This window comes from Rhea americana, unplaced genomic scaffold (genome assembly GCF_003343005.1).
Source record: "Rhea americana isolate MKP2758 unplaced genomic scaffold, rheAme1 scaffold_21, whole genome shotgun sequence".
Classification (NCBI taxonomy): Eukaryota; Metazoa; Chordata; class Aves; order Rheiformes; family Rheidae; genus Rhea; species Rhea americana.
This window is the reverse complement of record NW_028186258.1, coordinates 3,253,140-3,273,146: the sequence shown is the minus strand read 5'-3', so window position 1 is coordinate 3,273,146 and position 20,007 is coordinate 3,253,140. Positions and strand designations below refer to the sequence as shown.

Genomic DNA, 20,007 nt, shown 5'->3' with positions numbered 1-20,007 from the left:
CGGCCGCGGAAGGGCCGCTCGGTGCGCGGGGCAAGGACGACCCCTGCAGTCGCCTGGCGGAAAGCCGGCGCGGCTCGCCGGGGATTGCAGAAAGCCCGGCAGGGCTGCAGAGAGCCGGCTGCTACGTGCTGCGCTCAGCGGCGCGGAGGTGCGGTGCCAGGCAGGGGGGGCCAGGGCGTTGCAGCGGGTATTAATCTCTTTCCGCTCATTTTGTAGCAGCAGCAGGAGAGGAGCCCCCTCCCGCCGCCGCCTCCCCCCGGGCACGCTGGCGCGGCCCCGCTGAGACGGGCAGAGTTTGGGGTTAACTTGCATCTGGCCGCCCTGGAATAGAGACTCKCCGGACCGGATCAGTTGGGGTTTGTTGTCTATGTCTTGTTGGGAAATCTGGTGGATTTTTTTCTCACTGGTGGAGGAAGAGCCCGGTGCTGGCAGTTGGCTTCTTGGTCTTTTTTGGAGGGCGAAGGAAGGGAAGGGATCTCGCTTGAGCCGTGCAGAGAGAGCGCTCGGACATGTGTTGTCAGCACATCTGGGGAATACAGTCTGCAAGTCCGAAAGGAAATTTGCTGGGATCGTTCAAACTGCGATATTGATCTTTGTTATTTTTTTTCGYCGAGGGATGCACTTGGCATGAGAATCGGAGGATGGAAATTGTTTGGGAGGTGCTTTTCCTTCTGCAAGCGAATTTCATCGTCTGCATTTCAGGTACGCAGCTAGTGCAGAAAGGGCAGGCAGAGGGGAGAAATACCATAGCGGGTCCCCAGGCTTCCCTTTAGCAGGGCAGTAAGAGTTACAGGTAAACCCGAATCAAAACAGTAGTTGAAAAATGTATGCATAATGATATTGTGAGTGGATCGTGACTGAATGTAAGAGCCATCAATCCCCCTCCCACCCCACATTTATTCTGGTACCTGTTTAGTAATTATGATACGTTGGTTGCAATAAATAACCACAGGGTACTGATTAAGCAGATGTTTATAATTCCTAATGTACTCCGGTTGTGATAATTAATCCCAACATTGCAGTAATCCCAGCGTTTTGTGGCTCCTAAAGTTCTTAAACTCGGCTGATCTGTGGGTCTTAAAAGGGTTGCGGTTCATTGGATGAGTTGTCATGTTCTGGTGCCACATTTCAGGGACTGCAAAAAGAGGAATGACAGAATCCTCTAAAGACTGTGCCTCTGCTTTTAAAAGGAGATTTACTGGGGCTGTGCTCTGAAAATGAACTAAAAAAAAACATCCAAAGAACTCCACAGTGGCTGGGATTCCGGCTTTAGGCTTCTCATTTGAAGGTTGCAGAGATCTCTCTCCCTTCAGCATGTAGAAGTCAGGTAATTTCAGTTGTCACTAGAGCTTGTCCAATTAATGAATAGGCACGGCCGGGTGTCTAGCGTAAAGGATTGGACCAATTTATTCTTGGGGAAAACACTCTTTTCTACTGCACAAGCCCTGGCTGCCTTGTTAATTTGTCATGTCAGTCATGCTGGAATAATTATGYTGCAGGAGCAGTAGTGGGGAGGTGGCCAGTTTTCTAGTTTGGGACATTTCAGGAAGCCCCATGGGAATCCAGGCTGCCTGCATCTCCTTCTGCTCCACTTCTCTGCAGACTGCTTCTGCCCTCACGGCGTTGCATAAGTCTAGAAATGGGAACGCAAGCAGCACCAGGCATGGCTCTACGGCGGGTGCGAAATCCTGGAGGCCCCTCAGCTGGCATGTGCTTAGGGAGAGCAAGCTGCTAAGCTCCCTTGGGACCAGGCAGTGCTTGGCAGTGCCAGCCCCTTGGCACCCAGCTAGCCGCACCTGCAGCGTCTCATGTTGGCAGTGCCTGCCCCCGCTGCGCTTTCTGCAGCACCTCCCTACTGATCCACCCTTACCACCTTTGCACTGGCAACACTTGTACTGACATTTAGGGTGGCAGCATCTATGGCGATTTGCATTGTCTGCACCTGCCCCAAAACTTTTCCTATTCCGGAGCTGACAGTGTTTATGCCAGCCCACTGAGTATGTCAGCCCTTCTTTTATCCCCATGAACTGAAACCATCTGCCAGCAGGCACCAAGGTGATGCTGGCAGCACCCCAAGCTGACCTTCCACTTGTGCCCATTGGTACCACCAGAATAATTCATTCTCTTTAGAACAGCAAAACCTGCTTCCTCTTGTCATTTAAATCTCACACTTATCTGTTTAGCTCAGCGTGATATGCCACCTGTCCAGCTCTCTTCAAATTAGGCACTTCTCTAAGTACCACAATGAGAATGGAAAAATGAAGCCCATCGTTTTCTTGGCTATTCTGACAGTAATATCTTGCGACAGGAAGAAGCTGTCCCATTCTGTGCAGATCCTTATGCCATGTATTTAGCTGCCAGTGTTTCCTAATCTTTTCCCCTTTCTTTCCTCCTCTTCAGAAATTGGCACCCAAGCGTCTGAAACTGATAGAGGGATCAGTCCTGCAGGGGCTCTCTTGGCTCACCATCTCCCTCTAGCACTAGGAACAGCCTGATATCAATCTCTTCCCCTCTTTTCTCGCCTTTTCCCCTCTTTTCTCTCCTCTTCACCTCTTTTCTCTTGCTGTTTTTTTTCTTTTTCTTTTTTTTCTTTTTTTTGAATAAAGTGAATAAGTGGATGGTGGGATGCTTTTGCTGTATGAATAAAGCTGTGGTTTCAAACAACTTGTTTTAACCACATAGAGCATCCTCTGCATACATGTAGCCTTTGGTTTCTTTTTTCTTTCTTTTTCCCTAGAGATCTTTATTTTTTCAGGAATTATTAGTCATCTTGGTAAAAGGGATTTAGATCTGTAGATATCTGACTGGCAGTAATGCTTTATATCTTTTCTCTGTCATCCTTTTCACACTATGTTTTGTAGCATATTATCTAGCTCTGATGTCTGGGTAACAGCTGAAGTATGAGAAGGTGTAATGAAGCCTGTTAACGTTTGCCTTAACTTAACAYTGGATTCCAGAAACTGCATATTTTCTGTACTTTGGCATTGCTCATTCGTTCAACATGTTATTTTAAAAAGACACTAATTTAGGCATATTACTGCAGATTACAGAAAAGTGAATTAAGGAGTGACGTAATATTGCTTTTCTTTCTTTCTTTCTTTCTTTGATAAGTCATTTGTTTCAGCAATGAAGATGTGAGACTGCTTTTCTGTGCATGATTTTTCCTGAACATTAGCAGAGACTTGATTCAGTGTGTATTTAAATATGTGATAGTCTTCCAACTAATTTCAGTGGGGATTGGATTAGGGACTTCTAAGGGCTGCTGTTCGAAGGGTGATGTCAGTTACTGAATTGAATAGACTATTAACTAGATGCTTATAACTAGATCATCACTATTAGCAAACTTACTTAAGATAAGTTCAATGTTATATTACACTGTCCTTTGCTATGCATTTACCTGACATGCTTAAATATAGATTGTACTGAATATAGATCTTCATTTACTTACGCTGCATTTTTTACTTAAATGTAGTAATGACATTCTAACATATAATTGGCTTTTTGGTATATCTTACATGCATGAATTTTTGTGACATATGTTAATTTTGATAGCATCTTAAGAGTGCTTAGTGTGGAAAGTAATTTAATCTATGAAAGAAGACATATATATTTAATAAATTATTTTATACCTAACATTTTTCATTGGCCAGCTACCTCTGTATATGTTAGATTGCTTAGTTTGGAAGAAATGGTACTGAGATACATGACTGATTTTTTTTGATTACTGGTCTATGTGTTTGGAAAATAATTTGTATTGCTGTGTGAACTTTGTAAACTGAGTATTTTTGTTCTCTTGGCATACTGAATGAAGGCTTTTGCTACTTGAAATTGTTTGTTTGAAAGGAGAATCTAGTTTCCTTGTACAAATGCAGATGAGAAATAAGAACAGACTGAGGGACCAAGGAAACAATTTCTGCCCTTCAGAAAGAAATKAAAGCCCTCTTTTTCCCTACTAAGTAAGTCATGGTGCATATTGAGTTATAGTCTCTAAGAAAAAACTGTCATGATTTACATTATGATTTTAGAAGTTTTGTTTCTTTTAATGATACTACAGCACAGAAGGAACATAGAGTACTGGAAGTGAAGATGTCCTATAAAAAGGATRCAAAAATAAGATCCTTCTAGTTATTGTTTCTTTGATGATGCATATAGTCATGACAGGGGGCTTACCATGTTGTACAGAAAGAGGATTATACTTGTTGGTATGATGTCCAAAATTTCCTTTCTGGGTAAGAATACCACTAAGGATTAATTAGCATCAGTATTCTTAGTTGTAGATGGGATGTTGTTGGTCCCATAATGGCTGCCACATTTGCTTGCACAGACATTTGTATAAGCTGTGTTTTATTCTTTTTATGATTTTAGATATTAGCAATCAGTTTCAAGAAAACTGTTCTTTTCAAAAGAAGTTCTTTTCATCTTTTCCAGATGTTTCATTTAAATAAGGAAACACTACTGCTGTATGCATTCATTGCTTAAAAAGGTCTCTACATACATTTTCTGTTAATCCATCAACAAATTGACTTACAGAACCTGCATATTCAAAATCCTTGTGGCTTCCTATGGATTGATACATTACCTCTTACTCTTTGGGCTTACAGGAACTAATGTGGATGAGATTCACGGAAGTCCTACAGAGCTCTTAGTATTTGAAAGTATGCTCATCCTTTGCCATTGTCCTCAAGTCATGTACGGCCATATCCTGTTTATGATGTAATTTCTTTGGCCTGTTTGGCTCCACAGAGAGGCCATTAATTATGTATCATGAACAACAGCATCAAGAGCAGTGAGATGGTATCAAGGAACTCATGCCTGTCAAAAATTCCTGTGTATTGAACATGTGATGTAGCACCTTCTGGCACTGAGGACTAGGACTGTATGTGGAGCATAGCAGCACTTCATTTTCTGTCTTGCTGCTGCTACAGTTTCTGAGCTCTTATTACCTGGCATAACACAGAGATAGAGGTTCTATACGAACTCTAAATAATGCCAAAGTTGAATTAGCTGTTGAGTGATGATCTGCAAGGTCTGATAACTCATATTCTTCTCTCAACCATTACTACAATCTGAGGTAATTCAAACTAGCATAAGTAGTGTTATAGAAAAGAAGAATATGAAGGCTCTAATGCCCGTTAGTAACCATCACTGAATGGTTCACTGTATTTTTGGACAAAAACGTTGAAATCAAGTTAAATGTCACAGAAATGACTTTTTTCTGGCAGGTTTGTTAAGTAAGGAATGTAATATCCTAGGGGAAAGAATTATTCATAGCACAGATGTATCTAAGAGAAGAGTAATCTCTAGGAACATAGGAAGGTGTAACAGGTAGCCTAGTGCACCTGGTGACTAAGAGCTTCTGGCAGCCAATCCATTATAGTATTCTTTCTTTTTTTGGTCCCATCCCTACAGCTCCATGTGTGTGGGCAAACCTGCCTGTATGGAGTTTGTTGATGTTACTGAAAATCCATGTGGACTCAAATCCTCCTGCTCACAGTCAAACACAGGATGGAGGCCATATGTTGGATCTAAAGAGTCCCAGTTTCTTAGCACTTGAAAGCTTTCTCGCTTGAGAGATGTTGCTGCCTTTTCAGAAGGTGTGAAGATGTTTCTGCTCTAAAATTTTATGGAAATAGTTTTGTAGTCTCCTATAAATGTCTACTTTATTTCTTTTTGTGTCCTGTATTTTTCATCAATCTATTTTTATTGTTAGCTTTGTAGCTACAGCGTGACCAGATAGGCACTTAAATGGCAAAACAACAAACATTTTTAGCTTATGTAAAGGTAGTAGAAGAAAATGTATATGAATAGTTTCACTCATGTTATGCTGAGCTATTTTCCATCCAATAAACCTAGGGGAAGAAACTCATAATAATTGCTATTGTTTTGCAAATCTCAGTGATGAAGATAGCCAGTTTTCAAAGAGGTTTCTTTGCCTTGTTCTGTTGCCTCATTGTTAATGCAATTGAAGTAGATACCAAACCTCCAAGACTGAATTGTTTTAAAAAGGACTAAAACTCCAACACGCCATCTCAATTTAAAAGTAGTCTTTGAGATGCAACTGATGTTACAGACAAGTTTTTCCCTTCAAATTCTAGGAGGAGTTTCAGTTTAAAATCTACAACACCTAGATTTAAAATTCAGCAAGGATTGAAATAACTATCCCTTTGAATTATGAATATGTTACTTGCATACAAATGAAGGAGGAATGCTTGCTTACCATAAAAGGCTGTTTTGCTTATCTGCTGCTATTGATCAAAGTATTGCTTTTTTACTTGGCTGAAAGTTGTAATTTAGCTGAGGAGAGAGCTTTTCTTTTCACCATTGCTAATTGTTTATGCCTAAACTTACATGGCAAAGACTGAACTGGATGATTCACCCATCTGTGGTTTAAATGAAAAGTACGAAATGTTTTTCTGAAAAGAAAGTAGTGAACAGACTATATATATGTGTGTGTGTGTGTGTGTGTGTATTTATATACACACAGTGAGAGAGTATCTTTCTATTCAACAGAATAATAAACTGAATAAATTCTCTTTAGTTTTCCCAGAGAAGCCGTTTTGCATATTGTGTTCTAATCAAAGTTGTACTTCCTTTTGTTTTCTGCTAATAATTGACAAGGTTCTACAGGCATGGTGATGTACAAGCTTAATAGTATCTTTTGAAACTGGGTGGTTAGCAGAAAACTATATAAAACAGCAGAAAACTATATAAAGCAGCTTGTGCAGCAGACAAAAGTAGGCGACAGCTAGTTATGAACAGCCCTTGTGATATGTGATGTAACACTGTGATAAGTATTATTTTGCTCTTATCTTGTTTTTGGTTGACATTTGGGGTAGGAAGGCATAAGAAAACATATACTTACACCCACTTTAAAAGACCTTGGAACTCTGAGAATACTATAAATGGCTTTTTAGTGTTAATCGGATTTGGGCCTTATGAGTTGTAAAAACTTAAAGCCTGACAGTGAGAAAGGCTTTACATGGCAGTTCTCTGTACTCCTAATGAGTGCGCTGGGGTGCCATGTCCAGCTCTATCCAGGATTAGAACCCTAATACATTTCATTTTCTTTTTTATTCTATTCATCTTGAAAAACTAAAGGAGATCACTTCTAACATATGTAAAGTACCAAAAGCAGTGCTGAGAACTAAACAGAAGAAATGCTGTCATTGGTTTATTTTGCATATGAAAACATTTGATCTGGATTTGTGCATCGGTAACACTTATGTTTTTGTAGTAAAATTAATATTAAGCTCAAATACCAGGGAATGTCACCTTTTGTAATGTTCCTGACAGGAAAAATATCAGAGCAGCTGTAGTTTACAAATAACTAATTAGAATTTATTTTTAAGAAGATACTGAAGTAAGTATAAAGATAGACATTATCCATAATGTTCTCTGTTCATTTTGACATTCTTTCTTCCTCCCTGTATGATTCATGCTTAATCAAGTTCCAAATAGTGTGTATTTGTCAAGAGCCTTTTAAGTAGGGAACAGATAGAATTGTGCATTGACTAGTCCAAGGTGGCTGTTAAGCACATGCAGAAAAGAGGAAGCTAAGCAACATTATACTTTTTTCTCTCCAAACGAGTTGACATATCTAACTTCTGGAAATAATTTTTGAGTATGGGGAATGGTAGCTAGAGTTAGAGGGAAAATACATTTTTTTACAAAATCATCTTCATGTCAGTTCTGTGGGTTGTTTCAAATTTAATTTAAAGCTTTCCCATTATTAACTACCATAATGCCCTGTTCTACTTCAAGAATAGTCCTCAGAATAGAGTTTTTCTGTTCTGCCATGGGTAGAAATACCAGTACAGCAGGACTCTTACAGAATTTACCTTATTAATGCTAATGGAAAAAGATACTGAGCAGTAATACAGAAAGGTCTTTTGCTATGTTTGACTGTGGAAAACTGCATCATTTGAAGTGATGTTGGAATGACCATGATTTCTGGCAAACCCTGCCTGCTAGCAGTAATCCCAGGAGCAAGCCAGTTGGGCAGCTCAAGGAAAGATTGCTGCTGCCACTGCTAAATTTTGCTTGGCAAGACGACATACATGAGCCACTAGAAAGAGCATTAATTTGCATTTGCCATCAGGGCAGAGAAAAAATCTGAATATTACCTTCTCTTCAGGAAAAAGGCAGGACTCGAGATTATTTGCACTTGCTGGCAGAAAAGGGTAACACCACCATACTACCTGAAAAGGAAATTTTATTGAGACTAAGCTGTTTGTTTGTTCATACATGAGTGGAAAGCTATGCCATCCATACATCAGTGAGGTTTATGATTGCCCATGTGAGAAGTTTCAGTTATGGAAAGGAAAGGCTACTGTTGCTGGAAATAAAAAGTTTTTGATTGACTCTATTCTGGTCCTAATCTTGTGAGTTGGGAACATCTAGGCAGCTGTTGGTTTATACAGGAGTTTTCTCCGAATGAGACTGTGCAATCTGGCTTTTTTCCAATGCCATGTGGGAAAGTTATGAATGGGGAAAGCTTTGCATTATACTATTATACCTTAATCAAAAAGGAAAAACAATGATGCTTTTCCTTGGTAGATCTTAAAACAGTTTGCAGAGAATAAGTTGTGTGGGTCACACAAATGGAGAAACTTGAGGTAAAACGGTAAAACTGATGTAAAAAAAAATGCTACAGGTCACTCACCAGTAATCTAAATGTTTAACCACAGTCCGTTTTCACTCACTGCTACCTTGTAGCCCTAGGATTACACTTGAACGTTTTTATGATCATGGTAAGACACCAAAATGCCTCATGGAAATGAGGGAGGCCTCAGCTGCTGCCAGAGCCAGGCCTGGAGGGAAGGTGGGGATGGCCTGGGGTGAACCAAGGGGCTCTCTACAGCCCTGTCCCCATCCCTGGCCTTTGCTGCCCGTGTCCTGGTCAGCTCAGCCCCCGCGCAGCTCAGGCCGCTGAGGGAAGAGCTGTGAGGAGCCATGTCGGCGCTGCCCCTTGGCAGCCCCTCGCCCTCCCCCTGCCGTGCCGTGCCATGGTGCCACACTTCTCCTCACCTCGCCTTGCCGACTGGCCTTCCCGACTCGCCGGAGGGCGGCTGACYCACGCGGCTTTCCCCGGCGCCGCTCTGCTCCCGCGGCGGAGGGAACCACCACGGTCGCCTTCGGCCCCGCTCGCCCGCCCTCGCTGCGCTGCCCGCAAATGGCGCCCGTGTGCGAGGCGTTTGTGCGGCCAGCTCGGTGGCGACTGCGAGGCACGTTCGAGGAGTCCTGCGGGAGCCGAGACTTGGCAGCCTGGCCCTGACAGAAAATAAAACCATTTTTAAGCCTCTAGAGCTTCACGCCCCGCGAGGCAGCGAGATCGTGGTGTCTCCGTCCGCTCCCTCCCCCTAGGCCGGGCCGTTTACCTCAGCGAGGGGCCGTGTGGGCTGCCGAGCGGCCGGGGGGCGCCTCCTCCCCGGGCCCCAGGGTGCTCTCAGGAACTGGATCCCTCCTCTCCCTTCCTGCCTATTGCAAGGTATTTTTTTTCTCTTCGTAGTACTAGCTGTGAAGTTATTCTGGGGTATTAGTGTGGTATATTGAGGAATTACATCAGGTACCTTTAAACTGTTTTGTGTGGTAGCCGTGACTTAATGTGCTAGTAAGGTAAAATTCAGACCTATGCAAGGTTCCTCCATAAACATACGCTATTTAAGTTATTTAAATCCTGCTTAAATTACTAACATTCATTCAGTTGAATTCTTTATATTTTTATTGCGACTATGAGTAAAGAAGGATTCCCCCGAGTGCGGCATCTCGTGTTTTACATCCACCTTGCATGGGTGTAGGTGACAAGTTAAAGGCACCACAGATTCTGGCCTTAATTTTTTTCCTTTGGAGCTGCTCTTTCAGCAAACCAACAGGTTCCTTTACTTACCCATTTTTGGGATATGGTGTGCATACGTATGTGCATTTATTTTGAGGAGTGAAATCCTGTCCCCAGGGGATTTTGCCTGTGATGTCTGTAACTCCTACTTTTTATTTTCCAGTATATTCACCTGGCTTCACCATTTGAACATATATATTTTTAACATTCATACTTCATAAGCAGTATCTTATTGTTTTCRTATGTTTTTGTCCCTTTTGGAAAACAAAGCAATCTGCAAGGACGCCACAATCTCCTGCAGTTTGCCCAGATGATCCTGAGGGTACCACGAGGCAGTTAGTAATTGCAAGTGGGATATAAAGTTATCTGCATATGCATAATTTCTGTCTTCGCTACTCTCCCAGCAATCTCTCCAAGTTGTYAACAATTTGTCTTTGCCAGTCTGTAATTGTACCTTTGCCCTGGAGCCACAGGTGTTTAACTCACAGTGGAATAGATGGAATAGGATGCAAAATAGAGTAATAAATAACATGATTTATTTCTAATAGGTAGCATGTTTTCATACTTGTGAGCTAAAAACACAGCCATCCTCTTTAGGCTGTATTGTGATATATCAATACACAGATTCAGCAAAATGCAAAATTTAGAAGACACGTTTAAGCGTTTGCTGTATCTGAGTCTTAGTATGTAATTGTATAAAACAATACAGATACGTATGTAGATGTATATAGATGAAGGATATGCTTCGGTGCTTTGCTGTAGTAAGGACTAGTACTGGTATAAAACATGAATAATACAAAATCTTTGGAAGTGCCCAGCTGAGATGAGTGGAAATTTTTATCATCTCCGATTAAATTATGCAATTGTGTGAAAAATAATTGTGATCTAGGTAAAATCATGCAAGTTCTTTGTGTGTTAAAGCGACAATGCAGACTACTCTAGATGACTAACACTGCAAGAAAAAGCATGCAATCAAAATTAAAATAATTTAGGTTGTAATTTGTTATTTGGACTTTAAGGATGCCATGAATGAAATAGGCGCTATTTTTCTCAGTAGTAAATAGCTTTCCTTTAGACTACAGAAAACAAAAATTAGGAAGTGTAATACCTAGACCTAACTGATTACATAAAACAATGGGAATTCCTATGTGAACTTGTTTCATGTTTTTTACGCCAGCACAAACTGTACAGATAAAATTTAAACCAATACCAGCTACTGAGTAACCTGCAAAATTTATTTTGACCAAATCTCAAGTCCCTAAGTAACCAGGGCTTTCAAGGGGTAAGTAGATGCTGCCCTGCRTATAGAGCGGGGCTGCCAGCCGGCGCCACGTGAGCGGTGGAGGGCCGCTGTGCGGTGGTGCTGCGGGAGAGGAAGGCTCACTTGACTCGGCGGTGCCAACAGCTGTGCTTGGGGAAACCTCATGTCAGTCTTGGTTGCTGGTGCAGTCTAGATCACATAAGCATGCTTTAGTGAGACTTCAGTATGTCTTGTTCACATAATACCATCACATCATTTTCTGATGAATAATTTCATGTCCTCTGTCTCCAGCCCATGATAGTATGGGTGGACTTTGCACAGTTGAAGTAGAGATTCCTTCCTTTCTGCTGGTCACCTAAAAATTGGTTCTAGTCATTGAACAGTCCAGAACTTAATATCTTTACAGTGGAGTGTTCTTATATACAAAAAAGGCCCCAAAATTAAAAATTATTCCTTTCCTCATGATAATTAAAGGGGCATAAAACAGTGCACGTGACATCATACTACTACATTTAAAAAAAATTCTAAGTGTTTTCAGTATAACTTTCACTCATATTATATAAACTGTACAGAAATAATTTCCTGGCATTTGCTTGGAATGACACTCATCAGTTCCTACACATGTAGGATTAAGATTTCATGTAGACACAAAAAGGAATTTATTTTACATAAATGTRTTTTAGGTGTTTTGCCAGGGCAAAAAGTAAGCTTTGTTGACTGAAATAAAGTGCAAAATAAAATCTTCAATTCTTAGTTCATAGAGATAGTTGAAACTACGCAATGGAATTACTCTGCCAAGAAATGTTGGCATTGAGGTTAGCTAAGTATTAAGCAGAGGTCTCTTGGTAAATAGTCCCTTAAAAACATAGTGTGACCTCTGCTTCTGGGATTCAGGTATGTGAGAGAACCACGCTTAGAAGCTTTACTAGTCATGTGGGTAGAATGATTTTCAATCACTTTGGTCATCGCTGGATTAAAATTGAGGCTGCAGAGATTAATGGTCTGTTGTTACTAATCCACTAAACCCCTGTTCCTAGATCTTTTAAATTGACTGAACCTATAGATTGTTAAGTTACAGAGAGGGATGGATTTGTAATGTTTTTAACTATCTTTCTTGATGTTCAGTGTTAGCAGTGTCCCATTATTTTTAGCTCTTTGTGACAGTGGTTTCTGTGCTCTTCTTGAATGGAAGTGAACTTCATTTTTCTATGTTATCTGTATTTTCTATATTATTCTATAGCCACAGTAAAAGCGTATATCATATCATATATCTATATTAATAAYCCATTTAAAGCATTGAATAAAATGCATTTCTTATTTGAAGGATCAGTATTTCATAAAATTTTATGTTAATTTACTTACTACAAATACATACAACAGGTATATAATAGCATATAGCAAGATGGCATGGTTTAATCTTATAATTGCTTACAGTTCTGTCAGGGAGTTTAGTGACTTAAATAAACCTTTTATTTCTTGCAACTATGTCTGTTTCTCCACTCTGGAAACCTGGCTTAATCCTTGCCTTCTGGGTATCTCAGCAGTAGTATGTCTTGATTAAGGAATACAAAGGGCTTTTACATCTATTCTTGTCACAAAGCTGTGTAGGGTACATTAAGTCAAAGATAACTCTCCATGCAAACTGCAGACCTTCAGTTATTTCTTTCCCTACAGGTATAACAGTATATTAAAATAAAACTAAGACTGTATACAAATAAAAATTTGGACTGTGGAAAAAAAGAAAATTAGGACTGTGGAAATAAAACCAAAACATTTAAATAGATTTTTGGTAATTTCTCAAAACTCTCCTAAGGAAGAGAAAATATTAATGTAAAACTGAAATGTATATGTATGACTGAAAAAGGTGAGTTCTTGCCCTAAGAAGTTGTTACACTGCCAGCTACTAGGAAATGTAGTCCTTGCCCTTCAGGAAAACAGAGGTCACTACCTAAATGAAAACAACAGTTTCACTTATTGAGGTGGATAGATCAAAGAGAATAGTTACAGTGAGAATGAATGAAAAAGGAACCTCTTCCTCTTAAAACTGAGAAACCAGCTACACATGGGAACTGTCCTCAGGCCCTGTTCTATGGAAGACTGATTTGTGAAAAGCAGGCACTAATTAGGCTCTCAGCATAGCGGAGTTTAGTAATGTTTGCAACTTCATAGACAGGCTTGGAAGCTTCAGCCACATGTTGCATGTGATGATGCTTTTACGACAGTATTTACCAAAAGCAGAAGGTGTTTTGAGGGAAGCGAGATCAGTAGAATTTGAATGGATTCGATATGCAATGGATGAGAGCTTCACCTGAAGATGAAATCTCATCATACAAAGTAGATACATGAAATAGATGAGCTATTTTGTGTTCTAATTTCAATACGAAATAGATGACAGCAGCTTTGCAGACAGACAGCTGACAGACTTACGGACATGGGCAGTGAAATGCTAGGTGTTTAAGAGCCATACTCCTAAAAGCTTATATGCCTGTTGCTTTAGGTGTGGACTTTCAGGTACTCTTTTCTGGATTTAAATATCTCAATTCCCCCTGAATCCTAATTATTTTTTTATGTCTGGGTCTAAATTACTGGTCCAAAGTAGGGCGGAGAACAGTATCCTGATCTTTGGCTAACCACTGAACAGTTCTTCCTCCCTAAGCATGTTCACATTACAAACAAATGAGGCATTTTTTGAATGGAGAGACACCAAGTAGTTCCTYTGGCTCTCTGTTACGTGTTTATGACTATCTACTGAATGACTTTGTGGGATTCAGTTGAATTACTGTAGTTAGTAACTGAAGATGTATTGTACTGTCAGATTTCTCTGTTGAGGCAGCTGTTGAGCAGCTTGACTGTCCACTGTCTAGCATCTAAAGTAGTTATTTACAACTACATTGAGTGAGAAATACTACCCTGTTAGAATGACAGCAGTTTTTATCCACCGTGCATGAGCATAAAATAACAAGGGGCCAGATCCTGTACTTAAGCATATCAAAAGAGCTATTCTAATTTCTAACCATAGGGAGCTCGTCCAAAGCATGTGAACTGCAAGATCAGGTCCTGGGATGTGTCATTTTGGTGAGCTTGGTTTTTGATCAGAAGTAATATACCACTGGCTCTGTTAGCCCAAATGTTTATACCACTGTTATAATCTGGTTTAAGACTGACTTAAATGTTTTTAACAGTTGCCAAATGAACATGAAGTCTGCTCATTTTTTAAATTTGTTTTTTTATCATACAAAGAGAACCCTATTATTCATGGTCCATTTTTTTAAAGCTTCTGCCATCTCTTGCACTCTTGGTATTGCTGTTTTTTTCTCAGTTGCTCTTAAAGGCAGTATTAACAGATGGTATGCATTGCTCATTAAATCTGCATCTACACCTCTCCAAGGACTGCAAAGATGTTGGGAAACAGACCATGCTACTGCAGTGAATGCCTAGGAGCTTGAAACTTACTGTGCTGTTCATGAGCAGGTTTCACTATCTGTATGTTTCAAGTGCTGTAGCAGTAGCGTTGCAAAATTCATTGGTAGATTATTTCTAATTYGGCAAAGCACAGGTACGTGCCACTTTCTCATGGATTGGATGAGATGTCCACGTTCCTTTTTTTACCTGCCATACTTGCTCTTTGGTAGTGATGCAAGAGACAGCCCTTCCTTTCTATACAAATTTGGGTCTTAATGCTAGATGTTGAGACTCGACATCTAAAACAGTTATTCTCCCACTTCCGTTTACATGTGTCACCAGTTGTGTTTGCTTTTCCTTGAGATCACTTCCTCTGTGATGTGTTGCTCTTCTTTTTGTCCTGTCTACAGTGATGATACTCTTTAAGTATATTAGCTATATACGTGTTGCTTTTAGGCATTCTGAACCGAATGCGTTTTTGTCTGAAGAGGCAGTGCTTTGATGTGCAAGTCGAAAGGGCATTGTGCCAGTGTGGAATTCACGTTCCGTATGTTTCAAATTGGTGGTGAGAGATGCAGAAATCCAACTAGCAGAGAAGAAATCTCATTTCAGCTGTTTTATTATTCTGATTTGGAACTGATGGGATTAGACTACCGATCCCAACACATCAATATTACCCAGAAATAGGGTGCTCCCATCTTGTTTCTTTTCTTTTTAAAGTGTTGGATCAGAAAGGTCAAGTTGTTGTTGATTTCATGGTTCATGGAATGTTACGATTTAGTTCACATTTCTTTTATAGTTGACCTGCGTTAGGGATAAGGAAGCTAAAATGTGGATGGTACATTAGTGGAAATACCTGCTCCTGTGTGTTAGCTGGTCCAGGTGAATACAATGAGTAAAGGGCTACAAAAGCCATATAGGCAGTCTTAAGTTGAAATGAACCTGGTTTATATTGATTTAGATTCTTAATTGGGAAGAGGCTTAAAGTGAACCTAGTAAACCTGGTTTAAATTTATCTGGTACACTTGCTGCATATAGACAAGAAGACTGCCTGCCTTACATGCATATTTTGTGCTTGTGATTTACGAAAGGTAAATGCTATACTCCTGGAGATTTTTGAAATGAAAGGCCCATCTAAAGTAGCATCAACAAAACGAGAGATTCTTTAAATTTCCAGCTTAACAAAGTGAAATGTAACACAATCATGTGAGTGGGACAAAATGCTGCATTATGTACAGTTAATAGAAATGCCACCACAAAGTATGAAAATATGTCCTTCCACTAATTATCACTGTGCCAGTGATGCTATGTGTGTCAGTAGCAAAGTAAAGTCTGTTGGACTCTTGAATAATACTACTGAATGTTACAATGATGGGTGCTGTACAGAAGGCTGAACACTGCTTCTCTTCCGAGTGGAATAATAAACTCCTGCCTTATGAGTTGCYGAATACTTGCAGTATAAATGCCCTTTCTAGTTTAAAGCTTTGTAATGTAAAAGATGAGAGCTTATTTACCAGTGTTTACTAAAGAAATTTTCAATTCTTACTTTACATACAATTTCCTTTCCTGTTATGCAAGAGTGAAAGTGGCAAAAATGTCTATTTTTCTATCTATACAATACCTTATAAGCAAATGAAGCCAATAAGCAAATCATRATACATTACATTATCTAAAATTCGAAACTAATTTTAAACAGCAATTTAATTCAAGTGTTTTAAAATGCTTACAAATACTGTAAACCAGCAATAACTGCCTAACTATGCATGAGCTATCTTAACTAGACCTCCAGCATTGCTGTGCAAGTGCCGTCTTCATTCTCTCTCTGCCCCCCTGACATTACAACGTTCCAGTTGAAAGCGTTCTTTTACAGAATAGAAGCTTTCTTTCTAAATATTGAGAACTGAATACTGCTACTTAGCAGTAATTTTCATATAGGACAAGAAAACACTTTTGATAGAATGATCAGTCATCATCTGCTGACTTTAGGTTATTTTGAAAGTTGGTGTTGTCAGAGTTGGATGAGATACTGAGACTTAGTCTTGCAGGTGAATGAAACAGCAGATCAGATCCTGATCTCACAGGTCAGGAGTATGCCAGTGTGGAGGAGAAAGAACATTTGGTTGTGACGGATAGAATAAGAGAAGAAATAGAGGGATAGATGAACAGAGGAGGGTATTGACCAAAAGAGAGAATGCTAGCAATGTAAGATTGCACTGAGATGAGTGTTTCATAGTGTGCTTTGCCAGAAACAAATAAGAAATAGCATTTATGATTTCCATTATGAAATTCCTTTTGGTTCTGATCCTGAATACATAGGAATCTGGCTGGTGGCTTCCATCAGAACAAGACAGCATCTTCTTGTCTGAACTGTTATAGAGGTAAAAATATGGAGAGGTCAACTCTTCAGTCATCAAATCTTGATTTTGTTTTAAAGCCTTTAACTTAGAGCAAAGAAATCATCAGACTCCTTGAAAGACAAAATTGTTAATAACTTAAATGCTCTAAAGTTTTTCATTGTGGAGCTGTTGACCTTTGAGGAGTCAGACTGCTAACTGAGATTATTTCATTAGTATTTGCACATTGAGTTCCTGCCAAAAAGTCAATCTGCTTTTCCTTTGCATGGTTTTGTTATTTTGAAAGTCTTTAGCTGTGAAATAAAACCGGTATGTAACAAGTGCTTTCCAGCAAAAGCCTCCCTAGGTTAAAGTCTGGTGATGCTGAAACGTAACAAATGTTTTATACGACCTTTGTGCTTTATCTAACAGAGCTATTCCTGAAGAAGGGCAACAGTTAACTGTAGTTCCTGCTACCCCAAGAAAATGCTCTGTTTATTTACAAGATGGAGTTTATACATCATTTGAACTTTGGACTTGGGCTTTGGGTTGTTTTCTTAATCAAGCTCAAAACAGTTTTTAGAAAATGTTTATGATGAGCTTAGCGATCCCTCTAATAGAGTTGATTAGTTATGATGTAAACGACAGTATGGATCTCTTGTATCCTATATTTAAGTGCTTATATTTAAGTGGTTAGCATTTCTGCATTGTTGAACTCACCTAATCGAACTAAAACTACATGTAAGTAACACAGTGGAAAATGACAGAATGAAAGGCTGCATCGGAAGGGGCTGGCTGAAGAGCAGATCAGCAGCCAGCAGGCCACCGGGAAAATGTCAGTTCCCATCTAATGCAGGATAAGAAAGGACAAAACCAGATATACACTATCTCTTCTTTTTCTCCTTTTCCCCTGTTTTCTCCCCACAAGGAGAAGGTCAGACTATCATCTGAAATAGCTGGATGGAGCTAGCACCATTCTAGGGTCAGTTAGAGATGCCTCAACTATGAATGTCCTATTTCTTGAGCCTACAGGGCTGAGATGTAATTTTTTATGAAGGACAGGCACTGAAGTCATTCTCATATTCCAGCCCATGGAGTGAACAAACAGCCACATTCTGCACACGTTGCAGATCCTGGATCAGGATTTTCAATGAAAGCCAGGTTAGAAGCATAGGAAAGGGCATGTGTGACTGAAGGTAATCATCTATTGCCTGGCAGTATGGAAATCTGCTCCTAGTTGGAGCTTCTAGGGGATCTGATTTTTGAAGTTGATCTGACCTACTATTGTTCTTATTTTCATATAAAGCACATGCACATTTATTATGGTTGCAAATATTATGCATACATGCACGCAGACATATACCACATCACACATAAGTATCTGCATATAGGAATGTGATAAAAACAGAGTCAGCATATGAGAGAGACAGATTTTCTTGATAAGCTGTAAATAAGTTAAAAAGTCTGCATCTTTATAAAATGAAGTGCTTTAGGCTGGATTTTGGTATTTGTTATAACTGGGACTTGCTGGCTGGGTGAAGACAGCTGTACTAGGTGCTGGGGTGGGAGGACAAGAAGACAGTTGGTGCGGAGGAGACTGTGACTGAATGAGGTGCTGTGGGATGGGGGAGGGAGAAAGAGAGAGAGAGAGGGAAAAAAATGGGTCTGAGAACCAGTTAGATAGGAGAAGAAGAGGACAGACCCAAGCTTGTAATCACTTGGGTAGAGAAAAAGTGCTGCCATTTGGTAGAATTTTTTTTAGTTGTACTAAAAATAAAGGTGGGGGAGAAACATGAGAACTTTTATATAAACAATCTAAAGTTATCTTAACATTTAGAAATTATGAAATAACAGAAGTGTAGTTGCCTGTGCAAGGTTGAGTGGGAAAATACACTAATTTAGCACTTTCTCATTTAATTGCAGAGGTTGTGGCACATGCAGTGAATAAAGGAGGGGACTGTAGGAAAAGATGGTCACACRGGAATTTAAGGCTTCTCTAGAGAATAGAATTTTATCCCTGCCTCTGCTGGAATTTGTGTTGCTAGGCAGCTCACTTTAATCAAACTTTTCAAGGGTGGTCACTAATTACATGTTTCTTATTTTCCCTGGGGCCTGATTTGCAGAAGTGCTGAGCAGTTAGAGTTGAAACAGATCAATGGGAGATGAGCTTTGTATGTATCAAATGCCCAACAAGTGGAAGCAGTGTAAAGCTGTACACTAGGGCCTCAGACTGGCTAATCACATGTAGAAAACAGCCTTCTCAGCCTCTGGCCTTTGGGTTCTGCATTTGCACTTCTCCACGAACGCTCAGGAATCACATATTTTTGGAGGTTGAAGCATGTGTGCTAAATAAATCACAATCCTTTTATCTTGAAACGTTAGAAAGATTGTGTCTGAAGTGGCCTGTTACAGCACTGCCAGGTTAGTTGCAGTTAATGAGCCTCTGAAGGTTTTTTTTCTGCTGTCCAATACTAAAGGTCTAACCGGCAGCCACTTTCTCTGTCTCTTTCCCAAGAGTTAGGTTGAGAGAAAGAAATAATCACGCTAAGGGAAGCAGAAGGCAAAACCAATCCCCTCCTTCTGGTCAGCTTTATACATTCAAGGATTGGCCCCTTGAATTTCTGTTAACTTAGGGCTTTATCAGGTTCTTAGGTAACTGCTAGGTGCATGTCTGGGACTGGATCTTGTTCTGGTGAAGTCACTGAGCAATCTGAACAGACTGCAGTGGAGGAGAAAAAGCATTAAACCCTGAAAAAATCTGTATAAAAGGAAGCAATGCCCCGAGCTACTGCAGCTTTGTGTTCATAGCATTCCTCTTGTCTGCCATGGGTTAGGCTGAAGTTTGAAAAACGTTTCTGTCTGAAAGGCCAGACAGGTCTTCCTGGTATCTTTTTGAGGGGAAAGAACATAAYGTTAAAATTCATCTTATTTTTATCATGTTATTGCAAGACAACATTAATGTGATTGTGGGCCATATGAAATGAGGTAGCTGGCTTCATCCAGCCCCAGAAGTGCTCCTTATTCTGTGTATTGATGATCATAGAATATCTCTTTCAATATATGGAGGACTATTAAAGAATAACTTAGCCTCTTCTAAAAAGATACGATTTGTGTAAAGAGTAAGTAAAATGTGCCATGTTTTAATCCATTAGAAATTATTGWGATTCTTAATTCAA

The 20,007-nt window shown here is 39.9% G+C and overlaps 1 protein-coding gene across 2 annotated transcripts in view; it reads left to right on the top strand.

Annotated features, from left to right (window-relative positions):
* Positions 1–77: 77 nt before the first annotated feature.
* The window catches only part of CA10 (carbonic anhydrase 10 (inactive)), a 196,179-nt gene continuing 176,249 nt past the window's right edge, over positions 78–20,007 (top strand). The window contains exons 1-2 of one of the 2 annotated variants that reach the window (XM_085304622.1): positions 78–356; positions 615–702. In XM_085304622.1, the coding sequence (XP_085160748.1) occupies positions 642–702 (61 nt within the window). In that variant the 5' untranslated portion in view covers positions 78–356; positions 615–641. Of the gene's footprint in view, positions 703–20,007 lie in introns of both variants that reach the window. The other variant, XM_085304621.1, reaches the window with a different exon arrangement.